At 48.7% G+C, this 24,752-nt stretch overlaps 1 protein-coding gene across 1 annotated transcript in view; it reads left to right on the plus strand.

The window, feature by feature from the left end:
• RRP12 (ribosomal RNA processing 12 homolog) overlaps positions 1 to 22,737 on the plus strand; it is a 135,287-nt gene extending 112,550 nt beyond the window's left edge. The window contains exons 30-34 of the mRNA XM_082268363.1: positions 551 to 600; positions 8,584 to 8,659; positions 11,127 to 11,194; positions 20,613 to 20,695; positions 22,266 to 22,737. Of these exons, the coding sequence (XP_082124489.1) occupies positions 551 to 600; positions 8,584 to 8,659; positions 11,127 to 11,194; positions 20,613 to 20,695; positions 22,266 to 22,365 (377 nt within the window). The 3' untranslated portion in view covers positions 22,366 to 22,737. The remainder of the gene's footprint in view (positions 1 to 550; positions 601 to 8,583; positions 8,660 to 11,126; positions 11,195 to 20,612; positions 20,696 to 22,265) is intronic.
• The last annotated feature ends 2,015 nt before the right edge of the window (positions 22,738 to 24,752 follow it).

The following is a 24,752-nucleotide window of genomic DNA, read 5'->3' on the forward strand; positions in this document are numbered from 1 at the left end:
TGACATCTAGCTGTTGGTTGGGGTGACATCTAGCTGTTGGTTGGGGTGACATCTAGCTGTTAGTGGTCTGATCATGGACAATGTTCTCAGTTTTTGTTAGTGCAAAACATACTTTCTATGAAATAAAACAGTTTTTGGTATGTAATAAAGCTAGTAAGTAATGTAGTACTAATGCAAAACACTAAGAGGCCACCAAGGGGCCTATACTTAAAAATCTGTTGAAATCCGTTGGAAAAGAGATTGCATGCTCATATTCCATTGGCTGCTGCCGAGAATGTCTATCCCAAGAGCTGTGGCCCTGGGATCCACAAGGGTCAAACAGGGCCATACGCTTGCACAAACCAACATGCTGTGGCATCATGGTGATGGCTATAGGAGACATATCTATGTATGTCTCCTTTCTAAAGTGTATATGAATGTATTATCAAAAATCAATACAGGGAGTATAATACTATATAGTAAGTAGGGGTATCGACTAGTATCACTCGGAGTGAGCCTCCATTTAATATATATATATATATCTGATGCTCAGCTGTGTTCACGTTTACAGGTGTGGATGAGGAGATGGCGGATCTGATGAAAGAAGTTGGACTTCGCACTGTAAGTTTGTATCTTTAATCCTACAAAAGGCACATAAGAGAGTTTTTTGTTATTATTTAAACAAGTTTACTGTTTGTATATTTCTAATTGTATAAAATCGCTATTTTTTTCAAAAGATGCGACACACTATGCTTCCAGGATGCTTTTTAGGAAAGCCCAGCACTGCGTCCAACTACAGATTCATGCTTATCTGATGGCAGAGTGGGAAGGGTAGGGTGTAACTCTCGCTGTGTCTGTTGTTTGATGTGGCAGCAATCCAGGTCCGTAAAGTGCAACAAATATGAAACATTCATATTAAACCTAAAGTCCAGCAATTCAGGAACTATGAAAAAAGTGCAGGCACACTTAGTTATGGAAAATAAGCAGGATTAAGGTCAAAGGCAGAGAGAGGCCAACATCTCACAACAGTAGAAAGAGCAAAAAAAAAAAAACCCTAACGGGACATTCCAGGCCTAAGAGGTAAGAGAAACCCTAAATTAAGATATGGACATGTTGCTGACAAAAGTATAAAATCTCAAATATAATAATACTAAAAGGTATGTATTGTGTAAAGAGGTTAAAGAGGAGTTTTGCCCCCCCTTCCAAAAATTACAAATACTGTAGCTGCTGACTTTTAATTTTAGGTCAATTGCCTGTCCTGGAATCCAGCGATGTCGGCACCGCAGCTGATGTTTCCATCGGCTGTTGGGTGCTGCCGCCTCCATTGCTGGTAAGGGAACCCAGCTGTGAAGTTTTGCTGCTTCGCGATTGGTCCCTACTGCGTGTGCTTGAAGCCCGCTGCGCTCTGTAACTGGCCTTGAAGCAGAGGAAGGAGGAGGGGGCTGCATTTCTGATGTACCTCGCTGCAACGTGGTCCAACGGAAGTGGGAACAGGGTACCTGTCGTAAACCGGTACCCGCTCCCCCTTGAAAGGTGCCAAATGTGGCACCAGAGGGGGGGGGGGACAGATAAGCGGAAGTTCCACTTTTGAGTGGAACTCCGCTTTAAATAAAAGATATGAGCCTCCATCTTGAGTGAAGGCACAATGAGATATAACTCACCAACTCCTACAAAGTATTAAAAACGGCAAGTAAAAGGCCAGCGCTAACGGGCGATCACTGGATGGCATTGACAGGTAGGTGGAAGTGGCCTTATAAAGCTGAACTGGTTTTTATGATGATGTTTAATACAATTTTTGTTTGAGATTTTATACTTTTGTCAGCAATATGTCCATATCTTTATAGTTTGACTTGCCTACTAGGCCTGGAAAGTCCAGTTAAGGGGTTTTCGTACACTGTGACTTATCTCTGTTACTTAGTTGTGACAGGTTTATTGCATTCCCAGAGAACACACTCCGGCTGTGAGAGGAGTGGAGAACACATGCCCATTCTCAGAAGCCTTTGTATTTTGTGAATGAGTTCACATAATACAAAGGCGTCTGTGAACGTGCAGAAGTGGAGGCAGACATAGCAGTTTCCAGTGACTCTGCTCTTGAAGGAGCTAAAACCACCTCGGAGGTTATCTTCCTGGAGTACAGATGCGAATAATAGAGATCAGTCTACGGAATGGCAAGCACTTCCTTGGACTTAACACAAAGTATAACCGCAGTTTTTACAGAGCAGCTGAATTTCTGGAGTTCAGTTTTAAATATTTCATGTTTAACTAAGAACGATTTAAAAAAGTGTCTAGTGCTGAGTAAGAGAATACTCTTTAAGCCGACATACTTGCATAAAAAAAATTATCACTTTGATTTGACGTCTTCCACTGATCTGCAGAACAGTTTAGTGAAGTAGAAGTAATCTGCAATTATAGGGATACAATAGACGATGCTCAGGAGGATAACTAACCCTACAATTATCTCCCTCACTGCTCATATCAGCACAGTCTCATAGATAACATTTTAGAGGTGAACTACATTATTTTATAGGATGTTCAGGTATATACTGTATAAAGTATCTATATGATCAGTTCAATACAAATGTCGTCAATGACAAGTAATATATTGACAACATTGTTCCTCTGTATATTATGGTAATATGTATGTAGATGGTGCAAGTTATATTTATTGCTTGTTGGTATTCATACTGGCTCTACTTAGTCTAGGTCATAAGTGTCCAACCTGCGGCCCTCCAGCTGTTGTGGAGCTCAAAGTCCCATGAGGCATTGCAAGGCTGACAGTTGCAATCAGGACTCCCAAAGGCAGAGACATGATGAGATTTGTAGTTGTGAAACAGCTGGAGAGCCGCAGGTTGGACAACCATGGGCCCATAAGCGCAACACCCGAATGCGGTGCTAGAAAGCTGAGATCTGTGCACACTTCCCATACTGCATTCATGACTCCCAAAGGCAGAGACATGATGGGATTTGTAGTTCTGCAACAGCTGGAGAGCCGCAGGTTGGACACCCATGGGCCTGGGCTCACACCCATGGGCCTGGGCTCACACCAGAATGCGGTGCTGGAAAGCTGAGATCTGTGCACACTTACCACACTGCATTCGTGATCTGCAGCGGATGTCTTTGCGATCTTAAAGCGGAGTTCCACCCAAAAGTGGAACTTCCGCTTTAGGTGGTCCTACCCCTCTGACATGCCACATTTGGCATGTCATTTTTTTTGGGGGGGGGGGGAGCGGGTACCTAGTTTTGACAGTTTCCACAGCAGTGATGCCGGCGCCGAGGGAGAGGATCGAGGCTTCGGGCGGGCCGCATCGCTGGACCGTTGGACAGGTGAGTCAAATGGCTGGAACTCCGCTTTAACACAAACACAGTGCAGGTACAAAACGACCATGCGATCTGGGTGCAGTGCAGTTCCAAAAATTGTGGGATCTGTACCCTTTTTAAAAGAACCGCCTGAGATCGCACCGCACTGCATCGCATGTGAATAAGGTACGGTTCCAGTTGTGATTCATATATTTTTTTTTTATGATAGATACTTTTGTAGCTGTCAATTTATGCCTCACTATATATATATATATATATATATATATATATATATATATATATATTAATATATATTACACTCACATCATGCCCTCAAGGAGCTTACGATCTAAGGTCCCTAACTGACATTCATACATACACACACATACTAGGGATAATTTAGACAAGAAGCAAATGACCTCCCAGCATGTTTGGAGTGTGAGAGGACACCAGAGTAGTAAATGAAGAAATAGCTGCACACCACGGCTGGTTCCAAAATCCTTTGTTGGAATTCCCAATGTGACACCACAGGACACGGACAGGCTGCATGGTTGAGGCGTTTCACACTAACAAGGTGCTTAATTATAGAAATACCCAGAGGAAACTTGAGCAGGCACAGGGAGAACATGCAAACTATATGCAGGTAGTGCCCTTTTCAGGATTTGAACTGAAGACCATAGTGCTGCCAGATGGAAGTGCTAACCACTTAGCCACTGTGGTGCCCACATATGTGGTACATAGTGTACTACTTGGTGATTGCGCTTTCAATCAGTACATGGTCAGGTCTGGATGATGGCAGATAACTGAGGCTGAGCATAGATTGTACATTCTAAATGCACATGGGACTTTTCAGAGGCACATCATGACACACAAAAAGGTATTTTATTATGAATTTCATCCAGTAAAATTCTTTGCGTCAGGCATTGAATATTGATTAGCTAATTTATTGTTGGCAATTCCATAAATGTATTTTAATATCTTATTCATAAACAATTGTCATATAAACCTATAAGCAATATACCTAAATAAGGCGAATATCCAATATCTACGCTTTTCATAAATATTAATGGATATTGACGAAACGCGTAGAGATTTGTGAAGTGCCTTATTTTCATATTCTTCTGTCATTTACGTGGAAACTTAACACAGTTATTCTTGAATCAGATCTTAAATACCCCTATGGACCTATGGATTGTCCACAGGAAATCAGCTTGTGGTTTTAAAGCGGTTGTATACCGCTGGACTTCCCCACCCTCGCAAGATAGTCATAATGTGCTAGTATGCATTATATGCAAAACTTACCTTAAAACAAAGCTGTTCCAGTGCTGCAATGTCAGGAGCGGCTGCAGCGCCATCTTAACCCAGGTTCGTGGGCTTTGGCTCTGTGACTGGCTGGAGCCGCAATGACGACACTTCCTCACATTCACGCGGGTTCCCGCCATTCACGGCACAAGGCTTGGAAGGAATGGCACGGGCAGCCGCTCCTTCAGAGCGCAGGCACCATTGATGTCACTGGCTGCATGTAATGTAAATATCTCTTAAACGGTGCACATTCGGGAGATATTTACATTACCTTTAGGTAAGTCTTATTATAGTCCCTATATTACCTATAGGTAAAAGGCAGTAAAGAAAGTTTACTTCTTCTTTAAACATTGCTTGACCCAAAGATGGTCTTGATGTTCCTCAGAAAAATCCCATAGGCATTTGGAAATTAAGTTTAAGCTACATTATTGGCAATGGAGGTCCATCATTTCATGGACCTGATCACTGTATGTAGGCTGATGGTAGTTACTAAAGCTGGACTCCAAATAGATGTAGCTGGTGGAAGTACATAGATAATATCTGTATATAATGTAATCCCATGGTGCAGCATCACTCAAACTGTGATACACCAGCACTAGGTAGCCAATCAGGATCTGCCACAGTCCAGGTGTGCTGGCAGGAGGGAGAGAGCAGAGGGAAAGGAGAAGAAATGACCTCTTCCTGCTGCTCCTTTATTGTGTACTCAGCACCCAGGGGTATGTTTTTTGTCCGAGCTGTGCTGCAACTGCAGCGGATGTCTAGAACATTAATGTTCTGGGTTAAAGGGTGCCTTGATCACAAAGCTAGTTTTTTTGAAAAATTGCTGGCTGTGCTGGACTGACCTACTCGATAGAGGCTCTGTGGGTGGGTGGTAGGTGAGAGAGGGCAACTTGGGGGAACTAACTCCCAATCAAACTGGCCCCAATGGATGAAAAAGGCCGTGGACCCTTGTTAAGGGGTCTGAGCTGCTACCTTAAGATAAGGCCCAGTGGTCGTTTCCAAAGTTTCTAATGGTAGTCGGTTAACGGAGTGCCCAAAATCAGCAAGAAGAATCCCACTTAGATCAAAAGATTGTCGTGTTATTGGTAGCAGAACATGTTAAAGCCAACGTGTTTCAGGGGAACAGAGACTCCCCCCTTCTTCAGGGAGTAAATGTTGCCGTTCTGATCTGCAACAGACAGCATAACCAAGGATCACAAGGCTAGCTGTGCAGCTTTAAACATGAATAGATCCGGTGCTAATATAACAGAACCAGCGCCCTGTCCATAGTAAATGACAATTGGCACATGGGGGGGTCAAAAAGCAGCGATGTGGGGGAAAAAAAGCACCAGGGTGGATACTCAAAAACACAGTCACGCAAAGAATAGCCACATGTAAGCCCTATATGAACCCGATAAGTGATAATAATGGTCATAAATGATGTGTGGTGAATAAAACATTAAATTTTAAAAGTAGATCCATAAATGTTAATCCATAGTATAAAACAGCAGTACACCTTATGCCAAAATACCCCCTTAGTCTGCACTGGTGAAACCAAATGAGGGGTTAAAGACTCACAAATGGGTGACCATCCAGCATATTGTGCAAGCCATGGACGGTGCAGCAGTGTGGGCCAGCTGTGCTTTACTCCGGGCTGTGAGGAGGTGGTGACAAAGTACCCACATGGAGGATGGAAAGGTCACCCAATGTCAAATACAGGGAGGCTGAGAGGGTCGCCACGTGTCGTTGCTGTGATCCATCCGCGGCGGGTACCGGCCGGGAGGGGACCCGGATGTGACGTCAGACCCTCGGGGTAGGATATCCAGAGCAAGGCTTGAACCACTGGTCAGCCATTGATAGAGGCAATGCCGGTGACAGTGCAGATAAAACAAGGGAGCACAGATTTGTTTGCATGTTGTATTTCATCTGCTGACTGCCCTAGAACAGTTTTACTGCTACAGGGGAGCAGCTCTGCACTAGATCACATATAATATAAAGGATCCTGCACTTCCACCTGTAGGGGGCGCGCCACTTCTGCTGTCATTAACCACATAACGACCGCTCACATTGCTGCTACTGCGGCAATGTGGCTCGTTATCGTCCAGCGACGTAGACCTACGTCGCTGGACTCCTCCCCTTGTGGGCGGCGTGCGCCGCCGGAGGCGCGCTCCCGCTGTTTTCAGTCACAGCGGGAGTTGGGCCAGGGGAGGAGCGGCGGTGATCACCGCTGCTCTTCCCCGATCGTCGGGGGAATCAAGTTTGGAGATCGCTTTGTTTATACAAGCGGGCGGATCTCCTAAGTGACAGGCAGGGTCAGATTGCAGGGTCCATCATAGCTGAACCTGCGATCTGTCCCTGTGTCACTCAGTCACCTCCCCCCACACACGTTGGTAAGCATCAGGCATACATTAACCCCTCCCTCTCCAATAAGTTAACCCCTTCCCTGCCAGTGTCATTATTACAGTAACAGTGCATATGTATAGCACTGATTACTGTAGTAATGTCACTGGTACCCCCAAAAGTGTCAAAAATGTCAGTTAGGGGTCCGATCTGTCCGCCGCAATGTCGCAGTCCCGCAAAAAAAATCGCAGATCGCCGCCATTACTCGTTAAAAAAAAAAAACACCAAAAATTACATAAATCTTTCCCTTAGTTAGTAAACGCAATAACTTTTGCGCAAACCAATCAAAATACGCTTATTGTGATTTTTTTTTTTTTTGTAGCAGAAAACAAATTGGCCAAAAATGATAAAAAAATTTGATTTTTAAATTTTTTGGGGGGGAATTTCATATATAAAAATGTGAAAAATATTGTTATTTTTTTCAAAATTTTCGCTATTTTTTTGTTTATAGCGCAAAAAGTAAAAATCGCACAGGTAATCAAATGCCACCAAAAGAAAGCTCTGTGGGAAAAAAAGGACATAAATTTCGTTTGGGTACGGCGTTGCATGACCGCGCATTTGTCAGTTAAATCCGCACAGTGCCGAATCGCAAAAAGTGGCCCAGACGTAAGACAGCAAAATCCTCCGGTGGTAAAGTGGTTAATCATCGCAGAAGCCTATCTGGGGATGTCGGGCACTCAATGTCCTCTGGCACCCGCCAATCGTTGGTAAACCATACAGAACAAGGCAGATCCACATTCTGACAGGGGGGAAGGGATGGATTCTGTGTTCCCCTAGTAAAAGCAGCGCACACAAAAACCTATATATTTCGGGACAGTGCTGTACCGGAATGATGCCTGCAGCTAGAGGCATCACCCCGGTACTGGCGTCCATAGCCGATGGTCGGCTGTCTTGTAATGACAACCGATGTTGCTGAGAAGCCTCTTGGCTGTCATTACAAGGAACGGGAGGGGCCACCCCCCCTCCCACCGCCTTCTGCTGCTCGCCCGGGTCTACCGTCCCCCGGGAGACCCAGGAAACCAGCCTGCACGGCCGCCGAAGACCGGATCAAAGCCGCATTCGGCTCTGATCGGGTCTCCATGCAAAAACCTGGAAGTGATGTCATGACATCACTTCCGGGTACTTTCTGGCGCCAGGTTCAAAAAAAGGACAGCATTCAAAACAGCCAAACTTGGCGTTTTGAATGCTTTTAAGTGCAGAGGAGAGGTTTGGGGTCTTTTAGACCCCCAGATCCCTCCACAACAGTACCTGTCAAGTTAAAAAATTTAAAATTTTTAATGTACGTAAATATCGGCCGATACGTGATGACCAAAATATCGGTATTGGCAATGAAAAAACCGATATCGGTCGATCGCTAATCGGTAAGCTGCAATATGAGTTTTGATTTGAGGGGGGGGGGGGGGGGGGAAGGTGCCTGGAGGTTCATCTTTATGCGACAATGGTAATAATCTCAGTCCCTGATATACAGATGAACAGCAGAGGAATCCTATATAGACGTGTATATGAAATACAATAATTAAAATATGGAACAATGGTAATTTTTTTTTTTTATGGGTAAATATTACACCTTGTGTACATAAAAAAAAAAAAAATTATAACGCAGTTCCTCTTTAATGTTTTCTGCAGAATAAGGCACAGAAGAAACGTTTCCGGGAGGAGAATGACGATGACGAGGCTGTAGAGAAGACGTCCCAATATAAAGGTACATTTCTTCCCAGCTGGCAGTAATAGCAGTAGGCTGCGGCTCCTCAGGGGAGGGGTGAGCTTATCCATTATAAGGATTTATGAGTTGGTATCGGATAGTCTCTGTAGCTGATGGATGCTAAGCTGCTATGGCTGTGGGTAGATTAGATGCACTCTCCCAAGACCATCCCCCCCCCCCCCCCCCCTATAACCCTACCCTACTCCATGACTGTCCTAAGATGATGGATCTCTTCTCCCTTTTTGAGAAATCACTTAACTACTATAGAATGCCGTATTTCAAATAATTTTTTTTTCTTCGGATTATTCTTCAACTCTTCACTGTCTTCTACTATAAAAATGGAAGCAATGCATCTGGATTGGTGCAACCTTAGTAAAACCTCAGGAACAATACCTAGACCCCAGGCTGGGGTGATGGCTTGTAATGGTAATTCAAACACTGGATCCTGCATAAGCTGTTACCTCCTCACTTTGTGCAATGTTTAGTTAAGCCTTAGGGTGCTATACAGGTTCAAGGCCATGGTTCATCTGTATGGAACCCAGTTTCTAAAGACCAGGGTTAACAGTTGGGCTGTAGTTGGGTTTTTCAAATCAACAACAGAAGCAATGTATCTGGATCAGCGTAACCTCAGTAAAACTTTGGGCTCTTACCTCCGCTCTTTGTGCAGAGTGTAGTTAATCTTCGGGTGCTATACAGGTCCAGGGCCTTGGTTCATCCCTATGGAACTCAGTTCCGGAAGGCTATGGGTAACATTTGGGCTGTAGTTGGGTTTTTTCAAATCAACAATAGAAGCAATGCATCTGGATCGGCACAGTCTTAGTAAAACCTTGAGAGCCATACCTGGACCCCAGGCTGGGGGGGCAGCTTGTAATAGTAATTTGGACACTGGATCTTGCATGGGCTCTTACCTCCATACTTTCTGCAATGTGTAGTTAGTCTTAGGGTGCTATACAGGTCCAGGGCCATGGTTCATCCGTAAGGAATCCAGTTTCTGAAGATCAGGGGTAGCGGTTGGGCTGTAGTTGGGTTTTACAAATAAACAATTGAAGCAGTGCATCTGGATCGGCATAACCTCAGTAAGACCTTGGACTCTTACCTCCGCACTTTGTGCAAATTTAGTTTATCTTAGGGTGCTATATAGGTCCAGGGCCAAGATTCTTCCCTATGGAACCCAGTTCCTGAATACAAGGGGTAACATTTTGGCTGTAGGGTTTTTCAAATCGACAATAAAAGCAAAGCATCTGGATCTGCACAACCTTAGTAAAAGCTTCTGAACCATATCTGGAACCAACTCTGGGGGGACAACCTGTAATAGTAATTCGGGCACTGGATCTTGCATGGGCTCTTAACTACGCACTTAGTGCAATGTGTAGTTAGTCTTACAGTGCTATACAGGTCCACTCCATGGCCAGGGTTCATCCCTATGAAGCCCAGTTCCTGAAGACCAGAGGTAACAGTTGGGCTGTAGTTGGGTTTTTCAAATCAACAACAGAAACAGTGCATCCGGATCGGCGTAATCTCCATAAAACCTTGAACTATACCTAGACCCCTAGCTGGGGGGACAACCTGTAATGGTAATTCGGACACTGGATCCTGCATTGGCTCTCATCTCTGCACTTTGTGCAACGTGCAGTTAATCTAAGGGTGCAATATAGGGCCATGGTTCATCCCTATGGAACCCAGTTCCTGAAGACCAGGGGTAACCGTTGGGCTGTAGTTGGGTATTTCAAATCAATAATAGAAGCAATGCATCTGGTTCGGCGCAACCTCAGTAATACCTTGAGAACCATACGTGGACCCCAGGCTGAGGGGATGGCCTGAATGGTAATTCGGATGGGCTCTCACCTCCGCACTTTGTTCAACGTGTAGTTAATCTTTGGTTGCTATACGGGTCCATGGCCATGGTTTATCCCTATGGAACTCAGTTCTTGAAGACCAGAGATAACATTTGGGCTGCACAGCCAATCACTGGGAAGCTTAGTGTGCACAAATGTTTTGCCTTTCATTTTTATTTTAAACTGAGTGGGTTGTTTTACAAGGTAACCATTTACAATCCATTTAAGCAGCCCGAAGATTATGCAAATTTATTTTCTTCCCTCCAGGATTGAAAATTGCTTGATTCCCCCATCAACAGAGTCGGTGTTGATGGGGGAATCCGTGCTGCGGTGCTATTGTTTTCTCCTGGCAGAGAGCCTTCCTTGCCAGCAGAACACGATTACTTCTGGCAGCCATAGCCACCCTGCAGTGATCGCATGAAAAAAATTCAGAGAGGCTGGTTTTACTGAAGTTGATCAATGGAACGCCTTCAGTGCAACCAGCTTGCCCATAGATGGATCGAATCTTGACTGGTCCCTACTATACCGACTGAGATTCCATGAATCTATGGCCGGCTATAGTTGGGGCCTAGAATTCCTATGTAACTATTTTAGCTAACCCACTTTGCACCATCTTCTTTGTTCCCTGACAGCTGGTGGCTCAGGAATACACAGACCTATTCACAAAAAGCCAAACGTTGGAGATAATTACAAATCAAAGGTAAGTAACCAGATGTGTTACTAAATCTGTGAGATGAGATGTCCTCTAGGTGTTGTGGCCACCATATCATTTCTCCTCCTGGATGACTGCATTGTACAGACAAAAGGTTTCATCCCTTGTCTATGGGTTCTGGTTTGGTTACAGCGTTTCTAGCATTATGTAGACCAGTGGTTCCTAACATCAGTCTCCAAGCTCCTCCAGCAGATCATGTTTTCAGGATTTCTTTCACCTTGCATGGTTATTTTAAATCAACGTTAGTGACTTGGTATTTATGAAATTCTTAAAACATGACCTGTTAGGGGTTCTTGAGGACTGAGGTTGGGAACTACGGGGGTGTAGATGTTTGGATTCTCCACAGCTTTTGTGTGTATGTGTTGCTACTCAGTAATAGCGCAGAGACCAGTTATTTCCAGAGATAGTCATTGGCTGCATTGTTTGCTAAAACTTGGCTGTGTGTGGGATATACACTAGTCGGCCATTACATTATGACCACCCACCTAGTATTGAGTAGGTCCCCCTTTTGCTGCCAAAAAGCATCACACTGTCTCCGCCGGCTTCTCCTCTTCCCATAATGCATCCTTGTGTCCTCTTTTCCCAGGGTAAGTGATACACACTCAACTATCTACATGATTTAAAAGAAAACATGATTCGTCAGAGCAAGGCCACATTCTTCCATTGCTCTGTGCTCCAGTTTGGTTACTTACGTACCCATTGTTGGAGCTTTTGGCTGTGAACACAGGTCAGCATGGGCACCCTAACTGGTCTGTGGATACACAGCCCCATACACTACAATCTGGATGCTCTGTGTGTTCTGACACCAATCAGAACCAGTATTCACTTTTTTAGTAATTTGAGTTCCTGTAGCTCTTCTATTGGATAAGACGACACAGGCCAGCCTTCCCTCCCCGCTTTGATCAGTGAGCCTTCCCTCCCCGCTTTGATCAGTGAGCCTTCCCTCCCCGCTTTGATCAGTGAGCCTTCCCTCCCCGCTTTGATCAGTGAGCCTTCCCTCCCCGCTTTGATCAGTGAGCCTTCCCTCCCCGCTTTGATCAGTGAGCCTTCCCTCCCCGCTTTGATCAGTGAGCCTTCCCTCCCCGCTTTGATCAGTGAGCCTTCCCTCCCCGCTTTGATCAGTGAGCCTTCCCTCCCCGCTTTGATCAGTGAGCCTTCCCTCCCCGCTTTGATCAGTGAGCCTTCCCTCCCCGCTTTGATCAGTGAGCCTTCCCTCCCCGCTTTGATCAGTGAGCCTTCCCTCCCCGCTTTGATCAGTGAGCCTTCCCTCCCCGCTTTGATCAGTGAGCCTTCCCTCCCCGCTTTGATCAGTGAGCCTTCCCTCCCCGCTTTGATCAGTGAGCCTTCCCTCCCCGCTTTGATCAGTGAGCCTTCCCTCCCCGCTTTGATCAGTGAGCCTTCCCTCCCCGCTTTGATCAGTGAGCCTTCCCTCCCCGCTTTGATCAGTGAGCCTTCCCTCCCCGCTTTGATCAGTGAGCCTTCCCTCCCCGCTTTGATCAGTGAGCCTTCCCTCCCCGCTTTGATCAGTGAGCCTTCCCTCCCCGCTTTGATCAGTGAGCCTTCCCTTCCCGCTTTGATCAGTGAGCCTTCCCTTCCCGCCTCGATCAGTGAGCCTTCCCTCCCCGCCTCGATCCGTGAGCCTTCCCTCCCCGCCTCGATCCGTGAGCCTTCCCTCCCCGCCTCGATCCGTGAGCCTTCCCTCCCCGCCTCGATCCGTGAGCCTTCCCTCCCCGCCTCGATCCGTGAGCCTTCCCTCCCCGCCTCGATCCGTGAGCCTTCCCTCCCCGCCTCGATCCGTGAGCCTTCCCTCCCCGCCTCGATCCGTGAGCCTTCCCTCCCCGCCTCGATCCGTGAGCCTTCCCTCCCCGCCTCGATCGGCGAGCTTTTCCCTCACCGCCTCGATCAGCGAGCTTTTCCCTCCCCGCCTCGATCAGCGAGCTTTTCCCTCCCCCCACTTCCACCAATAATGAGCCTTCCCTCCCCGCCTCGATCAGCGAGCTTTTCCCTCCCCCCACTTCCACCAATAATGAGCCTTCCCTCCCCGCCTCGATCAGCGAGCTTTTTCCTCCCCCCACTTCCACCAATAATGAGCCTTCCCTCCCCGCCTCCATCAATGAGCCTCAATTTGACCCTTGTCAGAGTCGATCATATCCTTACGCTTGCCCATTTTTCTTCTTTTAACGCATCAACTTCAGGGACAACATGTTCACTTGCTGTACCAATATATCCCTCCAACTTTCAGATGCTGTTGTTGGGAGATAATCAATGTTATTCACTTTACCTGTCAGTGGTAGAAATATAGAAAACTGACGGCAGAAAAAGACTGAGTGGTCTATCGAGTCTGCCTCTATTTTCTGGGGTGCGTTTGTCTGAGTGGTCATAATGTTATGGCTGATCTGGGCGTGTGTGTATATGTGTGTGTGTGTGTGTGTGTGTATATGTATATATATATATATATATATATATATATATATATATATATATATATATATATATATATAATATTATAGATATAGTTAGATCTACATATCTGCAGCCTTCTGGTGCACCTAGTGGTATGGTATGTACATTTAGGGGCAGTATGTGCCCAGAGATGGATGCCAAGAACACAAGCAGTCTGTGTTCCAACACAGTGATCAGTGATAATACTGTACACTGTACTAATGAGTGACAGGGGGGATCAGAAGGGCAAAGCGTTTTCTCCCTGGGTTGATTTCAAGGAGAAGAAACAGCCAAATCACTGTTCTGTGTGTAAACACAGAACTCTGTGCTGCGATTGGCCACAGCTGATCAGCAGGTATACAGCCAAACTCATCGGGTGTAACTGGCTGACAAACTCATGCTGTGTCCAATCACTGCATAGATCAGCAGGGAGGCACACATGCCAGGAAGTGGATGGTGACGTACCAGTACGTTGCCGTGCCTGGCTGTCTCTTTCGCTAGCTGTAAAACTTGAAGAAAAGCTGTTTTCTCTTACGTCCTCCGACAGTCGCCGCCTCTTCATATTCGTCACATATGGGGTATTAGACTTTGCTCCGAAGGAGTAGCTAGGCAACAGAATATGTTAACATTAAAGCTTTTAACATATCCCACCCTCAAGGGGTGGTCCCCTTAGTCAATACCCTCCTACTTCCTGCAACCATATCTCAGTTTTAATGTCTAGCTTGTCAGGAGTGGCTGGCTCTCTCTGTGCTGGGGCTTTCTGCCCCAGACTCTTTCTTCTTTTTAAGATTTTGTTTGAGTTTTCTCTCTACCTTTACTTAGCTGTTATTTTTGTCAGCGTTAGTTAGTTCTTCTGATGAAGAGGATCATGCGGACTGGGTCTCGGGCTGATCCCCCTGGTCGCAGGTCGTGGGTCAGTGGCTTCCCAGTCTGCCATCGAGCGTTCAGCCAGGTAACGCTCCTGGCACAGTGAACGACCCATCCCTGTTCGGTGCAGGGATGCTTGGTGAGGTGGCTACCTCACTGGACGCTGTGCGGTTTCTTAACCCCCTTTTTGTGCGTCTTGAATGCGACTCTCCCTGCCTCATGTGCAGCGGCTTGTTCGCCTGTGCGGGTCCCCCACGCCATGTGAGGTAAGTGTATTTCTGTGGGGACCTGTCTGTCTGGGGGGGGTGTCAGTCTGGGACTGTGTAACCTGCCTCTATTCACACTGCTTGTCTCCCTATCTCTCGGCTGCATGCTGTGGGCTGCAAGGGGGGGGGGGGGGGAGCTGTGTGACACTGTGTGTGTCAGCCTGGTCAGTGTGTGAAGCTGTGTGCTGTGGGGCATGTTTTTTGGCATGTTTGGGCATACACAGCGATCGCTGCGGCGATCTGACATGTATTCTGATACTGGAATGTAATGTGTGTTTTAATGCACTGTGGAGCGGCGGTTTCGGCGCCAAACGGCGCCATTTTGCCTACACTCGCTCCGGCCGCATGTTTTACATGCATGGCGGCCATTTTCTTGTAGCCTCCATAGGCTTACATAGAGCGCCCTGGCAGCATCACTTCCTCTTTCCAGGAACACCGATCGAGGCAGCAGCAGCGGCGAGGGTCTCCTCAGGTTTTATCCTTCTGTTCTTGCTATCCATTGCCTGTGTTCAGTTTGCATATTCCCTGTGGGGGTCTCATTGTGCTTGAGTGTGGTGCGGTGGGCTGCGCTTGCCGCGCTTGCTTAAAAGGGGCAGTTAACCCTTTGTTGTCTGGCATTACAGGGGCAATGGATTCTCAGGAGGGCAAATTTCCTACAGCCTTGGTGGAAAGCCAGGGGACCGCTGTTTCCCCCCCAGGGGGGGATTTAGCCACTATTGTGGCTGGCCTTGCTGCTCAGGTGCAGATGCTGGTGGCTGCTCAATCTACTAAAAGGCCCAGAGTTGCTCTTTCCTCTGATTCTGAGGGTGAAGGTGATGGGGCTGTTATGGCGGGGGCCTCCTTATCGGGGTCCCGCTCCTCCCTGGATCTTGTGGGGTCCGAGGTGGAGGCTGAAGTTGAAGGGGTTGATAATTCTCCCCCTGGCTCGCCTGAAGAGCTTGCAATCATGGATGAGTTGATTACTTCCATAAAGCAAACGCTGCGTTTGCAGGACGAAGTGTGTCCCCCGCCGCCTTGGCGGCTTATGGGACGCAGAGAAAATGCAGGACGCCGCAGGTTTTTCCCTGCAATGATGATTTTCAGCGCGCTGTTAAGGAACAATGGCGAAATCTGCGCAAACCTTTTGCGGTACCAAGTAGATTCAAGCTGCATTATCCTTTCTCGCCTTCCACTGATGAAAGGTGGTGTGTGCCTCCCCCAGTGGATCACGCATTTGCGGTTTTGAACAAAGCCACTGCGATTCCTGCAGAGGATTCCCCTGTGTTCCGTGATGCCACGGATAGGAGACTGGAGTCTCTTGCCCGTCATACTTATTCTGTTACGGGTTCTATGCTTAAGGCTCTGTTTGCTTCTCTCATGGCGGCCCAGGCGATCGCAAGTTGGACGCAGATGCTTAGGCGCGTCTTAGTGGCCGACTCGGCCTCGCCGGCGACCCTGGATATGGTGGATCAAATCCACCAGGGTGTCATGTATCTGTGTGATGCGGACCTGGACCTGGTTCCGTTGGCTGCACGTGTTCACAGCGTGGCGGTGTTGTCTCGCCGCCTGGTTTGGTTAAAATGTTGGTCGGTGGACCAGTCTTCACGTAAGACCTTGGCCAATCTACCTTATGATGGGTCTCGCCTTTTTGGGGAGTCCCTGGATGTGTTGATTAAGGGGATCACCGGGGGTAAGAGCACTCTCTTGCCCCATTTCCCCAAGGCTAAGGGAGCTTCTGGGAAGAAGCATGCTAATTTTCGGCCCCCTCAGGGGTCCTTTCGTGCCTTTCGGCTGCACTACAAGGGCAAGCCGTTCAAAGGTCAAGGCTCTCAGAAGAAGCCCTGGTCTGGTAAACAGAAATCCGGCCAATCCGGATCTGCAGCCCATAACAGTTCGGCCTGAAGGGGCGCCCTCACCCAGTTTTGGGGTGGGGGGACGCTTGCTCGGTTTTCTTCAGCCCTGGTTGGCCCGTGTGCGGGACAGATGGGTTCAGGAAATCGTTCGATCTGGTTACAAGATCGAGTTTCTCTCTCGGCCGGAGAGCAGATTTTTTCCCTCAAATCTTCAACTGTCTCCAGAGCGTTTGCGGGACCTGCACCTGGCGGTGCGGGACCTGAGGGCTCAGGGAGTGGTGGTTCCGGTGCCTCATCGGGACAGATTTCGGGGGTTTTATTCCAATCTGTTCACCGTGCCCAGGAAGGAGGGCAAGGTTCGTCCAATTCTGGACTTGAAGGCTCTAAACCGCTCTGTGCGGGTTCGCAAGTTCCGCATGGAATCCCTGCGGTCGGTGGTGGCTGCCCTGGTTCCGGGGGAATTCATGGCCTCCATCGATTTGAAGGATGCGTGTCTTCACATCCCCATTTTCGAGGGTCACCAGAGGTACCTTCGATTTGCCATTGCGGAGGATCATTACCAGTTCGTGGCGCTGCCTTTTGGTCTCGCCTCGGCTCCGCGGGTCTTCACCAAGGTGCTTGCACCGGTTCTGGCATTATTGAGGGCCCAGGGCATTTCTGTCCTGGGGTATCTGGACGACATTCTGGTTCGGTCTGCGACCAGCCAGGGTCTGGAGAAGGACCTGTCTGTCACGATGCAAACTCTGCAGGAGTTTGGTTGGACGATAAATTTTCCAAAGTCGACACTGAGTCCGTCGGTTCGTCTTCCCTACCTGGGAATGCTTCTGGACTCGGTGCAGGCGAAGGTCTTCCTGCCGGAAGACAAACTCAGAACTCTCCAGGAGGAAGTCAGGTCCCTCAGGGACGTTCCGCACTCGTCTCTGCGGACGTGCATGAGATGTCTGGGATCGATGGTCTCGGCCTTCGAGGCGATTCCCTTCGCCCAGTTTCACACGCGGGGTCTCCAAGCGGAGATCCTGTCCAGGTGGGACGGGCGACCTCAATCTCTGGATCTTCAAATCTCGTTGAGTCATCGCACCAGGAGAAACCTTCTGTGGTGGCTCCAGTCCCCGTTGGTGTCCGGGGGCAAGTCGTTTCGTCCTGTCTTGTGGACGGTGATCACCACGGATGCCAGCCTGTCGGGCTGGGGTGGTGTTCTGGGCGTTCTGTCCGCCCAGGGAACTTGGTTGGAGGGGGAGTCTTCCCTTCCGATCAACATTCTGGAATTGCGTGCGATAAGTCTCTGTCTTCATCGCTGGACGGACCGGCTGCAGGGCTGCCCGGTTCGGGTGCAGACGGACAATGCCACGGCGGTGGCCTACATCAACCACCAAGGGGGCACCAGGAGTGCCCGAGCGGCTCGAGAAGTGGCCGACTTTCTGTCTTGGGCCGAGACTCATGTCCCGGCGATAACGGCGGTTCACATTCCGGGGGTGGAGAACTGGCAGGCGGACTATCTGAGTCGCCAGACCCTTGATCAGGGGGAATGGTCTCTCCACCCGGCTGTCTTCCAGATGTTGTGCGCGAAGTGGGGTCTTCCAGATGTGGACCTGTTCGCGTCTCGTCTCAACAACAAGGTGAGAAGGTTCGTGGCAAGGACGCGCGACCCTTGGGCAGACGCGTCGGACGCGTTAGTGACCCCGTGGCATCAGTACAGGCTGATGTACGCGTTTCCACCGATTCAGTTGCTGTCCAGGTTCCTTCGCAGGTTACACTCGGAACGCAGCACGGTGATTCTTGTGGCACCGGACTGGCCTCGCCGGTCCTGGTACGCAGACCTCGTGAATCTGGCGGTCGACGCCCCGTGGCGTCTGCCTCTTCGAGACGATCTACTGTCTCAAGGACCGATTTACCATCCTGCTTTACAGTCGCTGGCTTTGACGGCCTGGCTGTTGAGACCGAGGTCCTGAAGGAGAAGGGTCTCTCTCCAGAGGTCGTTCATACTTTGATCAACGCGAGGAAGTCTTCCTCGGGGAAGGTTTATTACCGTACTTGGAAGGCCTATTTTGCCTGGTGTGAGTCCAGGGGGTTTTCACCCCGCACATACTCGGTTTCCCGTGTGCTGTCTTTCCTTCAAACGGGAGTTGATCAGCGTTTGGCGCTGGCTACGATAAAGGGTCAGGTCTCTGCACTGGCCGTTCTGTTTCAACGTCCCGTGGCTTCCAACTCTTTGGTTGGCACCTTTGTTCAGGGTGTGAGGCATCTGGTCCCTCCTAGGAGGGATCCTTTGCCCCCTTGGGACTTGAATCTCGTTCTGTCTGTGTTGCAACGTGCTCCTTTTGAACAGATCAGGGAGATCTCGTTGTCTATGTTGTCCAAAAAGGTCGCCTTTTTGGTGGCGATCACTTCGGCTCGCAGAGTGTCGGAGCTGGCAGCCTTGTCCTGCAAGTCTCCGTACCTGGTTGTTCATTTGGATAAGGTGGTCTTGCGACCTAATCCTTCTTTTCTTCCGAAACGAGTTTCGGAATTCCATCTTAACGAGGATATTGTCTTGCCTTCGCTGTGCGCGAAGCCTAAACATCCAAAGGAGGTGAGACTACATTCTTTGGATGTTGTTCGGGCGATTAGGGTTTACCTTAAATCGACTGAGTCTTTTCGTAAGACGGACTCCTTGTTTGTTCTTCCAGAGGGTCCTCGGAAAGGCATGGCGGCTTCGGCCTCTACCATTGCCAAATGGATCAGGCAGACCATTGAACAGGCCTATGCTTTGCAGGGGAAGGTTCCCCCTGTGCCTGTGAAGGCGCACTCTACTAGATCTCTGAGTACGTCTTGGGCCTGTCGTCATGGGGCTTCTGTAGCCCAGGTGTGTAAGGCGGCGACCTGGTCGACCGTACACACGTTCACAAGATTCTACAAAGTAGATGTTCGGGCATCGGCGGATGCTTCCTTTGGCCGCAAGGTTCTTAGTGCGGCAATTTCCTAGGGTCCCTTGTTGGGGACCTCTGGCTGTTGGGATATGTTTTACATTCCCTGGTTTTTTGACTTTTCCTGGGTTGTTGCTCCTGTTGAGCACTTGTTTTTTCCTGTTGCCCAGCTGGTTTCCTTCCTTTGGTAAGGTTCCTTTCTTTGATGCGGAGACTGCGTTGCCTGTTCGGCACGGATGCGTTTCCCACCCCTCATGTTTGCACTGCTTTGGGACGTCCCCATATGTGACAAATATGAAGAGGCGGCGACTGTCGGAGGACGTAAGAGAAAACGGAATTTTTGTAAAATCTTACCTGTAAAATTCCTTTCTCTGAGTCCTCCGACAGTCGCCGCCCCCGCCCCTCTTTTGGGGTTTGGTTGTATACTCTACTGCTATTCCACTAAAACTGAGATATGGTTGCAGGAAGTATTGACTGAGGGGACCACCCCTTGAGGGTGGGATATGTTAAAAGCTTTAATGTTAACATATTCTGTTGCCTAGCTACTCCTTCGGAGCAAAGTCTAATACCCCATATGTGACGAATATGAAGAGGCGGCGACTGTCGGAGGACTCAGAGAAAGGAATTTTACAGGTAAGATTTTACAAAAATTCCGTTTTTTTTTTTTTTTTTTTGGTTACAGATTTAAAATTCAGCCCATTGTTTATTATGTGCCTGTGCACACAGGTGCGTAAACAAGCGCTGCGTATTCTTGAATATAGGAAAAAATAAAAAGGTCAGTATTTTGCGCCGGTACACGCAAATGCGAGCATATGAGCATAAATAAAAATTAATCTTCACTAGGAATATATTGTGCGTGCAAAACAAACGCATGACATTTCGCCCAAAAAAAAGCAGATGCTCAAAGATCAGTACTGTGTGCAACAGGCCTTATTATGTACTGAGCAATTTTTTTTTTTAATCCTGTAGGTGGGCTTTAAATGAAATAAAAACAGTAAACCATGGGAGTGCATGCATTCCACATTATAAAAAGGAAAAAAAACATGGAGATGAGAAATAGAAGTGCTGTGTCTTCACCTGTGTTTTCCTCTTGCAGAAAGGAAAAGGTGATCTAAAGCAGAAGGGGAAGCATGATCCGTACGCCTACATCCCCCTGAACAAAGCCAAGCTCAACCGCAGGTAAGTGACAGAATAAAGCACTTAGCCTGGAAAACAGCAGGCTGCCTTCATTAGACTGACATGGACGACTTTACTACATTTTGCAGCAGCAGAGGGTTTTCCACACACTCCTGGCTGCAATGCGTTTAAATGTTACAAGCCGACTGTTGGCTTTCAGATGCCGGATTGCTTCTATTGAGCTCCAACCCCCTATGTGATAGCTGTAAAATTAAAGAGGACCTCCCCCCTTCTATAAAATGCCTATAAAATGTACCTAATCAGGTATACTTACCAATGTGACATTTTCTTCAATTCTGCTGCCATTTTCAAAGTTCAAGTCAGGAGCACGCTCAAAGTATTAACCACTTCAATACTGGGCACCCCCCACATTCTGCCCAGGCCAATTCTCAGATTTCAGCGCTGTCACACTTTGAATGACAATTGCGCAGTCATGCAACACTGTACCCATATGTCATTTTTTCGAGACGCAGCTTTCTTTTGGTGGTATTCACCAATGGGGTTTTTATTTTTTATTAAATAATGTATAAAGGCCAAAAATTTTGAAAACGTATTTCTTAATTATAGCATTTTGTAAAGTCATTTTTTTTCCTTCACTAATGAGGCTGCGGCAGCACTGATGGGGCGGCGCTGAGATGCTGCGCTAATGGGGCGGCTCTGAGATGCTGCGCTGTCGGGGCTGCCCCAGTGCTGCCACCTTGACTGTGAATCCTGCTGTTTCACAGCCAGCTCCCCACTGCCTATGTGCAAGATGCGCTGGGCTTTCACACTTATCCAGCAGCCTCCGGGCACAAGTGATGTCTCTTGGGGGGGGTGGGGGTGATAGGCGAACTTTTGAAATTTTCGCCTATGTGAAAAAATAAGATAAGATTCTAGTTCTGTAGGTACCACATCAACTTTTTGGTTGATGTTTCAAGGCTAAGAGCAGAGAGATTGAGTGGTGGTCATATTGCTTTTCACAGTGCTGTTAAGCTGGCCATAGGTGGATTGAATCTTGGCCAGTTCAGAAGGGACCAGCCGAGATTCGATCCATGTATGGGCAGGCTGGTTGTACTGAATTGGATCCATCTGTCGACTTTGGTACAACTATCCTATCTGATTTTTTTTTTTCTGGCGGCTGTAGCCGCTAACAGTAATCGTGTTCTACCAGCAGAACACAATAGTGCTGTGGGAGGGATTTCCCCATCAACACTGACTCTGTGGATGGGGGGCCGAGCGATTTTCTTTCCTGCAGTCATCTATTGCTTTACGAAAGCCGGCCATAGACTGTATGAATACCTATTAGGGAGGGCAGGCTGCCACTTTCCTCCATTATAGCCCTGCAAGTGCAGCAGCTGATTGATAATTATGAAACCACACCCCATATATTCTCTTTCCACAAGGACACAGACAAACACACAGGGATTTCTTCAGGATAACAAAAGCGAGAAATCTGCTACAAAGTTTGTTAAAATCCCTGCAATGTACAGAGATCACCCAGAGGGAAGCAGTTTTTTCCTCAACAAAAGCTGAAACCTTATTAGTTGGCGGTGACATGATGTATAATAATATTATTCTTCTGTTTCTGATGCAGGAAAAAAGCAAAGATGCAAGGCCAGTTTAAAGGACTAGTGAAAGCGGCACAGAGGGGAGCGCAGAGGGGAAGCAAGAAGAGGAAAGAAAGAAGAGTTTGAACCTTCTCCATTTTGCACAATATTTTTTTGCCTTATATTTCAACATCCCTTCTGTAAAGGAAATCTGGCCTATCCTGCGGGTCCTCACCTAAGCTGTTCTGTGTGATTGATAATACAGGATTAGTGGGGTGAAGGCACTGGTACCCAGAGGGGTGAAGCCTCATTCTTTGCTTCCAAAGAGCCCACATTTTAAAGAGATCAATAATGACTCTGCCCAATAAAAAAAGACATTTGCATCGTAATGACGTTTGTTGGGTCCTGCTTCGGACATTTCTATTGACTACCCTGGGCTAGACCTGTGAACAAAACCATTGAATAGCCAAAGGTTTGTTTTATGCTTTCCAGAGGGGGGACTTCCACCATCTCTCTCACGGGAAGGGAAGTCCTTCTGACGGGTGAATCTCCATTTCAGCAGACAGTTCACGGATTGCTGGCAGGATAGAGGGAGATGTTCTCTGCATGTCTGACTTGCACACGATAAGGATGTTGAATTCTTCTATTTATGAAGATGTTTGGATGTTTTTTGGTTTATTAAATTTTAACATGTTGCTCAGAAAACCTAGTTCTTACTCCCTATTATATATAATAAGTACATCTTTTTGTCTTGCTTGCAATGGTATTTCAGCTAAGGAAATGTTCTACAGCCAGTCTATTCAAGTACTTACATGCAGTTTGTGAAAACACGCACACTCAGACTATGGTGCATGGGGTATAATTGGAAATGCAGCCGCCTAGGGCGCAACCACGGCCACTGGCTTACCTACTCTCCACTGGGAGGAGAGGGCGCCTGGAGCTGCTCAGTGTGTTTTTTCCTCTACTTTGCTTTCTACGATCAGTCCTGTCTGTGGTGGCGCGGCAGCAATCAGCAGCACTCTTGGGGTGTAGGTGGCTGGGCATTCATCGCTACACAGCGGTGATCAGCGAGGGGCCAGCCAAGGGCAGATAGATTTGAGCCCGGAACTCTGGAGAAGAGCTCCACGGCAGCCGCCTCCACCTTGACCTCGCTCCCCTGACCCCGCCCCCTAAAGAGGCGAGAAGCAGCGGGCGCAGCGTACCCCATGCTTTCAGAGCATGGACGGGTCGGCTCCAACTTCCTCTTCGCTCTAACCTGAGGCCCAGACCCGGAGGACAGGCTGATTGGGGGCACAGAGCTGTAACAGAGGACAGGCGAGAGGCGCAGGCTGCTGCGGGAGCCAGTGGAACTGGACGGATCAAAGAGGATCAAACAGCCAGACTGGCATCATGGCACGGAAGGTGAAGGTACCGTCCATCATCATACACAGACCTGGCCTGCACATCTTCAGTCAGAGACTGGGACAATGTAACACAGGAGGGACTGCAGATAGGGACAGGGCTAGGGGTCTCTCTCATCACCCACCTCACTCCCCTTTCTCTGTCTCTCTCAGCCCTCCTCTCTTCCCCCCTCCTCTCTTCCCCCCTCCTCTCTTCCCCCCTCCTCTCTCCCCCCTCCCCTCCTCCTCTCTTCCCCCCTCCTCTCTCCCCCCTCCCCTCCTCCTCTCTCCCCCCTCCCCTCCTCCTCTCTCCCCCCTCCCCTCCTCCTCTCTCCCCCCTCCCCTCCTCCTCTCTCCCCCCTCCCCTCCTCCTCTCTCCCCCCTCCCCTCCTCCTCTCTCCTCCCTCCCCTCCTCCTCTTCTCCTCCCTCCCCTCCTCCTCTTCCCCCCTCCCCTCCTCCTCTTCCCCCCCTCCCCTCCTCCTCTCTCCCCCCCTCCCCTCCTCTCTCCCCCCTCCCCTCCTCCTCTCTCCCCCCTCCCCTCCTCCTCTCTCCCCCCTCCCCTCCTCCTCTCTCCCCCCTCCCCTCCTCCTCTCTCCCCCCTCCCCTCCTCCTCTTTTCCCCTCCTCCTCCTCCTCTTTCCCCCACCTCCTCCTCCTCCTCTTTCCCCCTCCTCCTCCTCCTCTTTCCCCCTCCTCCTCCTCCTCCTCCTCTTTCCCCCTCCTCCTCCTCTTTCCCCCTCCTCCTCCTCTTTCCCCCTCCTCCTCCTCTTTCCTCCTCCTCCTCCTCCTCTTTCCTCCTCCTCCTCTTTCCTCCTCTTTCCTCCTCCTCCTCTTTCCTCCTCCTCTTTCCCCCTCCTCCTCCTCCTCTTTCCCCCTCCTCCTCCTCTTTCCCCCTCCTCTTTCCCCCTCCTCCTCTTTCCCCCTCCTCCCCCTCCTCCTCTTTCCCCCTCCTCCTCCTCCTCTTTCCCCCTCCTCCTCCTTTCCCCCTCCTCTTTCCCCCTCCTCCTCCTTTCCCCCTCCTCCCCCTCCTCCTCCTCTTTCCCCCTCCTCCTCCTCCTCCTCTTTCCCCCTCCTCCTCCTCCTCCTCCTCTTTCCCCCTCCTCCTCCTCCTCCTCCTCTTTCCCCCTCCTCCTCCTCCTCCTCCTCTTTCCCCCT

Source organism: Pelophylax lessonae (assembly GCF_965119305.1).
Source record: "Pelophylax lessonae genome assembly, chromosome: 9".
NCBI lineage: Eukaryota > Metazoa > Chordata > Amphibia > Anura > Ranidae > Pelophylax > Pelophylax lessonae.